A 10,653-nucleotide genomic window follows, 5' to 3' on the forward strand; every position below is an offset into this window, starting at 1 on the left:
TAAAATGAGTGTTCTAAAAAAATTACTCCGTCTTTCCTTTTTGTTTTTTCTACTTTAAGTTTTTCCATTTCGAAAAAGTTAAAATTAAAATTATTTTTAACAAATTATCCAAAAAATAAATCAACCTCCAATATTAATATTATATCTAAAATAAGCTTTTGAAGTGATAAATTTTGAAAAATATCAAATTTTTCTTTGTGACTTTGCAAAATACATACATTAAAGTTTAAGTTTTGATCATTCTTTATTATCAAATTTATTCATTTCATCCATCATCTCTCACATAGTGTCTAGGAAACATAATTTCTCTCTTTTTATGTCATAAGCTATTTCGGATATGCTCTAGGTACCGTATGGAAGAAATAAGGTTCACTAAAAGACTTATTATGACCTAGAGAAGAGCATCAATTTATGAATTTTATTTATACTACTTTATATTTCTTCTAATTCTTTTTAGTTGTCTCATTTTCTTATAGAGATAATTCACCTTTATTGTCCCATTTCTATTTTAGGACCTATATTTATAGGTGGTGTCCTTATTTTCTTAATATTAAAAATATCCAATATTACACGTGGGTTTACTATTTTTGGTGGTCCCCTCCAATTCTTAATATTAAAAACACCTAATATTGCACATGAGTCTATTATTTTAGGTGATCCCTTATTTTCTTAATATTTGTGCCCAAACTAAATGGGACAACTAAATTAAATTAGAGGGAGTATTATTTTTCATCATAGTTATTTGTTTATATATATATATATATATATATATATATATATATATATATATATATATATATATATATATATATATATATGTATATATATATATATATACACACACACACACATACATACATATATGGTCGAGTTCAAGTGCGAACTTGGCATAACTTGAACCGTGCGAACCTATTACTTTCTGGCAAAAAATGTTACTATTTGTTTTTTATGGAATTTTTATGGTCGAAAAGTAACACGTTTTGATGAAAAAGTAACACTTTTAAAAAGTGTTACTTTTTGGCAAAAATTAAAGCAATTTTGTGGATGAAGATGGATGAAGATGAAGGAAGAAGAAGACAAGGACAAAAAAAAAATTTTCCAAGATAATTTAAATCCAAATGTTTTTGCAAAAATTTGTGTCTAACTTGTAGAATATCCCTTAAATTACTAACAAGACACTTTCTAAAACCAGCATCTTCGCCTATAAATTAATGTTTTATTTGAACTTAGGAAATAAAAGCTTCATTCAACAAAAAACTAAAATAAGCAAAACTTTATTATAACATAAATATGCAAGACTAATTAAAACAAAAACAGCATTATTTTTCTACAAAATTTCATCATCTCATCCATTGAATAGGCATCACCCACGTCGGATTTAAGAGATTGGATGTACAACAATAATAAAAAATGTGATTTTAAAAAATCTATAACGAAATTCCATTATCCCAATTCAGTTATATATCGCCCTTGTAGTAATTAAAGGATTAGATTTACGACAATAACAAACAATGTGGTCTATATAAAGAATTTCTATAACAAACTTTTAGAATCCCAATGCCACTTATAAATAAATCTCATTTCGTAGGATTTGAAGGATCAGATGTGGTTTAACTTAAATAGATTTTCCCACAAAAGCTCTCTGATAAGATTCTCCATCTCCATTAGATTCTCCATCTCCATTTTTGATTCTTTTTTTGTAGTCTCATCACTTGCTCACTAACTTTCTTTTCACATTGTTGAAGATATGTTTCTTTTTCAACTCTCCTATTCAAACTGGTCAACTCTAATCGTAGTTTGTAATTTGATATTATTTTTTGAGAATAAACCAGGGAAGAAGGCCAAACAACAAAGGTTTGGTCATTAGAATTATAAATGATGGCACAAACATCAACATTACGCAAGATTAATATTCTCGTGTCTTTTTCAAATGACCTTTTACTCTTTTTCTATATGTTGTTCTTGTAGCACGATTTCCATGTATGCTAGCTTTATTTTCTTTCTTGCCATTGGGATTTTTTCGGTATATGAAAGGCTGAGGAAAAAGGGCCAGGGAAAAAGGCAACGAGAATCGAATCGAATGATTTGAGGGAGAGGGATTAATAGGTTGGGAAAATAGGTATAGAATGTGTAGATTAGGGTATGAAGGGGTATTAATTTATAGTGCTATAATATATGAAAATATTTAGAAGTTTATTTGATAAATATTAAAAAATATCATATTATTTAATATAATTATATGAATCGAATGGGTAATAAGTCAACAACTAATATTTAGTGGGATTATGATAAGTGTTGTCTCTCATTCATTTCATGTAGTTTCTCCATATTCAACTTACCAGTTGTTTTTAACTTTTCATTTTGTTTTCTTTTAAGGATAGATAAGATAAACCAATGATTCTTGTAAATTAGAATTACTGGAAAATAAGTAATTATTAAATTAAGACGTATATAGAATGATATGTCTTAAGACTTTTCAATTTTTTGTATTTTACTATTTCTTTTATATGATTTAAAGATGATATTAGGATTTGTGTACAAAGTGAGTAGATAATTAGAAATAGTGAATGAAATTTTTTATTTATCGTCAACACATGGTGTATATTTATCTACGGGGTTAACACAAAAAAGCTAGTTAAATAATTTTTACACTACTCTAAATACCACACAGTGAAAAAAAAAATGATCCGTGATTAAATTTTATATCTAAAACTATTTAAAACAATCATCTAATTGGGTTTAAACTACATAATTGAACGATGATTAAAGCTCTAGGTAGAGGATATCTATAATTTAAAGGTCAAGGATATCTATGATTGAACGATGATTACTACTTAATATTTATAATTTATGGATCAAATATATAATAAAAAGTAATCTTTATTAATTTTAAGCTCTCGCTATATTAATTAAATTAATAAGAGTTTAACTTAAGTTTGACTTGAATCTAAGTTAACATACCTTACGCAATATCAGAAAGGTTAAGAAATAATATTTAATTCAAAACTAATTAATATTGTTTCAATTATAGAACCATATGTCATAGACATTTTTACAATAAATTTAGGCCATAATATAATTGGGATCAATCCTTATACCCTAGAAGCTAATTACTCACTAATCTGACATAAAAACTTCTAATAAAAACCTAAACATGCTTCTAGACATTAGTTATAATAAAAGCAATGAAAATACATAGCAAATAATGATAATATAAAATGAAGAGGAACAATTGAATATAAAAATGCAAACTTTATTGATATCTTATCTTTAATAACAATGAAAGTATTTGAAATAATTGACTAGAAACGAAAAGCGTGGAAAAGAAAAATTTACAAGAATAGTGAGTATTAATAATGATTTTTTTAGAGCCTTTTATATTAGAGCTAATTTAGGGAGAAGAAACATAAAACTAACCTAATTTTAACCTAAAAGTTAATAAAATAAAAATAATTACTAAACTAAGAAAAGTCGATCAAAATGACTATTTCAGCACCCCACGCCGAGTAGGCAGTCACTAAAGGGCCACCAAACTCAACTCGTCTTAAACCACGTGCATAGAGATGATTTGCTAGAACCAACACCAATTTGGCATTTCTTTTTTCTTCGATGAAGTCAAGTAAGCTTTTGTTTTAATCGATTTATATATAATTTGCTTTAAATTGAAATTGATACCTGCCAAAATTAAATTTTTATACTTTAATTTTTGAAATTTGAAGCATTTTTATTTTTTGATCGTTGACTTTATTGTTTTTATATCTATATATATCTACAAAGTAAAATCAATTCTCACCATGCAACGAAAAACCCGTAAAAATTTAAAGTTTAAACACGAGTCAACGACAGGAAGCATAAATGAGATGGGCGGCGGATTGGTGTTGGCACCCGCCGTAAATATTGACACAGCAAGCGACATTCTTCGCCTAATTCTCAGCCACGCTCGCTCATGCAGATTTTATACGCTATGGTTTTTCAAATCATCATCATCACAATTCACATATGATTGATTAGGATTTTTAGGATTTTTGATTTTGATTGTTCTATTAATTACTACTCCTTCCGTTCCTTTTCAAATATTATATTTGCTTTTTACATATTTATTAATTTACTAATTTAATTTTTAATATCTCTAATTGGAGATAATTAAAAATTATAAAAAATAAATATTAATATATCTTAGGTTGAGATGAATCAAACAAGATCACATATGACTATATTTTAATTTATAGATTAAGAATAAACTATAAATTAAGAGTGATTGATAAATAGTATTCAACAAGCAAATGAGATATTTGAAAAAAAACGAAGGGAATACACGATATGCTGAGGAGAGAAAAGAGGTTATGCCTATACCAAAAACGCAAAATCTTATTGCGAAAAGTGATCGTTTTTTCAACTGAGATAAGATTTGTATCTCTCGATTTTGATTTTTGGCTTTAATTGGCTCGTTCTGATTCCGATATGAATTCTGATCAATATATACAAAAACCTTAAAACAAAAAGGGAAGCAAAGAAATAATTATGTAATTTGTTCTCATAAGTTTGTAGCTCTAACTTTGCCGCCGATTTCAACGACTTATTTCATTCTTCCCACATCTCTACGTACCCTTCACGTTTAAGAGACGGTTTTAATTAGTCTCGGTATCATCAAGTTTTAGACACTTTTTATAACCCAATAAATTTGGAGGGTTTATCATTTTGGATAATTATAATCCCATTTTTTAGATTTGTTCTAAATTTTAGATAATCTAGTTTTTAAAAATGAATAATAACATTAAAGCCTTAATCTCTAAATATTAGGATTTGAGTGCATGAAGCTCTGAACTAATAGGCATTTTTTATGATTGTTTAAATAAATTATTCTTCTCAATTCATCTCAGTCGTCTACAATCTCAACTTATATAAATTTAAAATTTTCATATTCTTTTTTCCAAGTCAGGTTCGATCTTTCTCATCCTATTTTGATTGTCATTGGGTTGCAAGTTTCTATCTTACTTATGAGTTTGTACGTCAATATTATGTTGTTTGAGATCTCTTGAGATGATAGATGGGTATAATTATACAAGTTTCGTAGCACATTCGTCCTAGTCGAGGCAGTTATGGATATGAATTTCGTAGATAGTGGGGATGTGTATGAAAAGTCTTACCCGTTATGAGTAGTGTATAGGTGGTGGTTTGAAGTCTTACCCACCCCATATCCACCCGCCTGGCCCAAAATCCAGTTGCTCTACCCCATACCCACTCGATCCATATCTACAGTGAAGTACAAAATATCAATTTTGCATATATTCGATCATTAAAAACTATTTGCAAAATTAAGGATATTAATTTTATCTTATTATTATATAAAGTTTAAATAATTAATAAAACAATTAAATTCAATAAAATTGTGATTATATGAAGCGTACATATATAATGCGGACCAAGTGTTAAGATTAATAATTTTTATTAAAAACTATCGATTGTCACATGCAAAAAAAATCAGATTGATAATGAAGTAATTAAAAATTAACCCAACTTAAAAAAAATTAATTATCCTCTATATTTCAGTTGGTGTTTATATTTCATGTTTAATTATTTTTGTCATCATGTTTTCAATCCATTCACAATAATTTCTTCTAATTATGAAAATGCACAAAGTTGATAACCTTAAAGAAAAAGTTGGAGATTTGAGGTAATAAAGGGCCCACAAGGCTAAAATCAAAGTATATAATTATAATTACAAATTTATAAGCTAAATTTGAAGAGTTCTAAAAGAGTTTGTTTATCACATTGGTACATAATTAAGATACAACAATTTACTTTTCTTGATTTACTTGTTAATCTCATAAAGACACCAAGTGACATCTTACATAGTATTTGCCACTTTTGGTAGGCAAAAAGTAAACAAAGCATGCCATTTCTTTAGTTTGCTTCAATAATTTTAATTAATATTTGATTGAATATGTCCCAATTAAGTTCACCTCTTTAGACATATAGTACTTGTTCATTCTTCTTAGATGCCTTTTTACTTATATTTTTGCTCGTGCATAGCAATAAAAAACGTTACTTGTGGACCTTCTTGTCGTCTTGGCCTAACCTTGCTCTATTTTTTTTGCTTTTTGTTCTATATTTTGCAAACGGAAATGGACATGAATTGGATTTAGGTAGGACACTCAAATTATGAATGACTTGCCATTGCAGTTTTTCTTTGTCTCATGATTGTATGCTCGAGCATTATTGTTAATTCGTTCTCGATCTCACTTATATACAAACATGGCACACACAATAGAGTACGACGTGCTCTTCTTCCCTCATCGGTAGTCCAAGTCTGGTAGAGACAGGTTAAACGAGCTATTGATTCAGCCCAATCTACTATTTATTTTGTCTAACTTGACCAGTCAGTTAAAAAATTAACCCGACTTGTTTTGGCCAATTCCATTAAACACCTCAATATTTCTCTCTTCAATATTTTGTCCCCCTATCATTAAACTATAACGACAAAGAAAATTTTTGGGACACTATTAAGCAATAACATTGATTCATTGTTCACATGTTTTTCCAAACATTTTCAAACTTCATCAACATTTTCTAATATTAAAAAAAATAATTTAGGAATTGTTTAATTTTGACGATTTAAATTTATCTGCATAAATATCAACCTTGTTTATTTTTAACTAAATATCAACCTTGTTGATAGTTTATATAAGCTTTTTGTAAATAGTATTATAAGCTTTTGAAACCCTAATTTGATCTCATTTTGTAGTATTTTGGAGATATTAAAAATGTTTAATACAAAATAAAGGTGTATTCTTTATAATAAAATCAATTTAAACTTTAAGAAATACCATTTGCTCTATAATTTATGCAACAATGCTATATAACAACGAACCACTTAATATATAGATGTTACACTCTTTTTGTCCAAATTTAATAGTATATCTGGCTCAAATTCCTTGTTATATTTTTCACTTTCTTTTTTATTTTTTTTTTATTTTTATCAATATTTGTTAATTATATGGATTTTATATGAATCTACTTATTATTTTGTACTTTTATCAAATAAGGAATTAACCCATTTGTATGCATAAAAACTCATACAAAATGAAAGTGAATTAAACATAATATTAGGATCGGAATGTAAGAATTAATTAACTTAATTACGTACCAAGCTATGATTTCTATCTTCAAAAATAATATAAGAGATACAATAGAAAACAAAAGCAACAAAAGGATAATAAATACTCCTAACATATATAATTAACTTAAAAAACAAGCTTTCATGGGTGACCTTCATATTATATTTAGTATAGCTAGGGTTGATCAGCTGCTCTTGTTTCGATAAAATTGACCACATTCTCCTAGTCCTCTCTTTTTTAGGGGTACGGGATATGGATGTCCGTTACCTTCTCTTTCCAGAACCCTATTTTTAAGCGGGATATTGAGTTGATCATAATGATGATCAACTGCTCTTGGGTACGTAAAATGAAGAACTTGGAAAAAACATTTGTAGGTGTTGTTCTTCAGAAGAACCAAAACTATGATCGTCACTACCATAAGAAGAAGATTGAGATAAATTATTGTTATTATTAGCTTCATAATTTTGATTATTATTATTATTATTATTATTATTATTATTATTATTATTATTATTATTATATAAGTAGTTTGGATTATGTTGTGAATAAGATAGGGTTTGCGCATCATAATTAGGGAACATAAAATTGTAATTAAGAGGAGTTTGATTATTATTATTAGGCAATTGGGGTGGTATTAGAATTTGATGTTGTTGTGGTTGTATCATGTAAACACTAGAGTCATTTAAGTTGGGTTGAACGAGTCTTTCAGGAAAATTTAATTTGGCTTTGTTTCCTTTAAATTTAAGGGCAGCTTCATCATAAGCAAGAGCAGCAGCTTCAGCTGTTTCAAAAGTTCCAAGCCAAACTCGAGCTGCTTTTTTAGGATCACGTATTTCAGCTGCCCATTTTCCCCATGGCCTTTGTCTTACTCCTCTATAGTGTCTTTTTCTTACATCACCTACAGACACATTCATATAAATTAAAGATACGTGTGACTCGATGACCTGATATGCACTAGACTTTGAAATCAAACTCGATTTTGACCCGACTCTAAAATGAATTCAAAACGATTGTTTTGATATTTAATAAAATAGCTTGTAATAAGGAAATTGCACCAATGCAAATTAGAGTTTAAATTCTAAACATTTTACATTTGAATAACATGATCTTAGAGTTTAGACCGATTTTTTTAGTTTCTTACACTAATTAATAAAAGGAAAAATTGTGGAAATTAATCCGAACTTTTACTCATCCACTGCGAATAATATCACATTTGAATTATTATCTAATAATCATTCAACATTTGCTATGTATTTACTCCCATTATATATACCTAATGATCTTAATTAGTAGGTGGAATTATTCAGAGCTGTTGAGTAAAAGGTTGAATTATACTGCATCGAAAGGATTCATCATTCATATGCCAAATTGTCAACCAAGCCATGCATATATAATGCAAGAAGCAGGAATCGGGACATTCATCAAGCAAAGGAGCCATGCATGCATGTTAAGCTAATTAATATAATGACGAACAACCTTTAAAAAGTATTATATTTTAGTTTTGCATCTTCCTTACTCCGATCCTTCCCTACGTGATGTGTATATTATATAAGAAGCGTTAGTGTTTAAAAGACCTATTTTACTATATAACATATTTTGGGTTTAATTTAACTAATCAACATGACAAAATAATATGGTATTAAAATTTACTTAAATAGATGATTGAAACTTCAAAATATATTATATACTGTAGCAAAATAAAATATATACAATTATACGACTTTTAGATTTTTTTTCGTGATATATATAAATTGAATAATACACCCATTCAAGATGATTTAAAAAGTATAACATATTCTTATGCACAACAAGTCCTACACATCATATCATTCTCACTAAACACATCATCTCTTTAAATTCCAATTATATGATCTCACTTGTTATTGAATGATGATTTGTAAGGTAGTGTGAAACATTTGACTAGCTGAATTATTCTGAATAAAGCCTTAAGAAGAGCAAATTGGGTATGACACGCATCTTTATATAATGTGAATCAATCACATAAAATTCTTGTATAGACTTGGTTCATATTATTTTAGTTTGCACCAAACTAATAACAATAACAAGTATTTCCCCATAATTATACTTAATTGTACTTGTCAAGTAAAAATACTTACTATTTTACTACTTTTTAAGGTTGATGCACACTGTAATACATACTTAGGTACCATATCCTTAACAACATAAGGTAATTAACACTAAACATCATAGTATTTAACTTGCCATAAAACATTATTATAAAGTAGCTAGAATAGTACTGTTATACATATCAAGCACATGATAAACAAGTCCAAAGCACTCATTATTTTATAATATTTATTTTGGGTCTTAAACATTAGCTTAAACTGACTTTGTTTCGTGATATAGTATCCAAATTCAAATCTCATTTCTTGATAGAGTACACATAATATAGTCACTCCAATGAAAACTTGAGGTAATACTCAATTAATTTAAAAAATATGATATAATATATATAATAATTAGTAATGGTCAAAAATTAAGTAATCAAGAAAAATAGAAGTTTTACCTTGTGGAACTTCAAGACGTTGAAAGGCTATAGTTTGAGGTTGGTTCGCATGAAGTACATGAGTGGGGTTAGGTGATGGATTGTCAAGATGTGCACTTGTATTACTAGGGCTTGAATTCCCTATAACTTGAGCAAGGGCATGAACCATGACCGACATATCATGTTGAGATCGAGCCGAGTACACCGGAAAGTTAACTAAACTACCATCATCTACACCATGAACACCATCACCTTGGCTATAATCATATTCATTGGATGCCATAAAAGGCCTCTTTCCTTGCCTTGGATCCACCATTAAATTAATTAACTTGTGGTTTAAGGTATCTTGAATGAATTAATTGGTATGAGCTAGCTATTTGGGAGTGAAAAATGATTGAATATGAAGATGATTTAGTATATAAGAAAGTAAGTTTCTAGGGTTTTTTGTGTTTTCAAGATTGGTTTTGGTGTGAATAGTGAAAAAATTGGCCCTAGACAATGAGTTGTCTAAAAGGCACAATAGACAATGAGCTTTAAGACTTTTGTTGCTCTCTAATTTTTAGATAGCTTTGCATATTTTGGAGTCCTTTTATAATGTCATCAAATTCCTTTTTTTTTCATTTTCTTTTAACTTTACTCTAACTCCACTTCTCCCCTTTTCACTTAAAAATTATTCTTAGTGTTTAACTATTTTTATATTGTAGTCATCTTTTAAGTTCATTACAATAATTATCCAAAAATAAATTTCAAATTAGTTATTTTTGTGAGAGAATATTTTTTGGTGAAATAATATTACAATAAAAAGTTTATATTCTCATAACATGTACTAGTTAGACTATTTCACTAGACTAGCTCATATATAGGGCTAGTTTCACCATGAAACTGTCATATATAACAATTTATGTTTTAAAACTTGTAATAATATATACGCCCTTTATTTCATAGCAAATTTCACGAAAATTTATTGGTGGATGATAAATAAAGTTGGAGTTTCTTGTGGAAATTAAATAAAAATTAATGATGATAAAC

General features: G+C 28.1%; 1 protein-coding gene across 1 annotated transcript; it reads right to left on the reverse strand.

Moving 5' to 3' along the window:
- Positions 1 to 7,116: 7,116 nt before the first annotated feature.
- LOC130798159 (ethylene-responsive transcription factor ERF114-like) lies at positions 7,117 to 10,168 on the reverse strand. Its single transcript, XM_057661041.1, has 2 exons — positions 9,646 to 10,168; positions 7,117 to 8,016 (listed from the first exon to the last, which is right to left on the reverse strand). Exons 1-2 carry the CDS (start codon positions 9,938 to 9,940, stop codon positions 7,442 to 7,444), a joined length of 870 nt encoding a protein of 289 aa, XP_057517024.1. The 5' UTR covers positions 9,941 to 10,168; the 3' UTR covers positions 7,117 to 7,441.
- Between the last annotated feature and the right edge of the window lie 485 nt (positions 10,169 to 10,653).

This window comes from Amaranthus tricolor, chromosome 13 (genome assembly GCF_026212465.1).
Source record: "Amaranthus tricolor cultivar Red isolate AtriRed21 chromosome 13, ASM2621246v1, whole genome shotgun sequence".
In the NCBI taxonomy this organism is placed as follows: domain Eukaryota; kingdom Viridiplantae; phylum Streptophyta; class Magnoliopsida; order Caryophyllales; family Amaranthaceae; genus Amaranthus; species Amaranthus tricolor.

Bases quoted from the DNA above. Each gene is read 5' to 3' on its own strand.
- LOC130798159 (XM_057661041.1), bottom strand. From the start codon at position 9,940: ATGGTGGATCCAAGGCAAGGAAAGAGGCCTTTTATGGCATCCAATGAA. The intron at 8,017-9,645 runs GTAAAACTTCTA...ATGTGTCTGTAG, and splicing joins ACGTCTTGAAGTTCCACAAG to GTGATGTAAGAAAAAGACAC.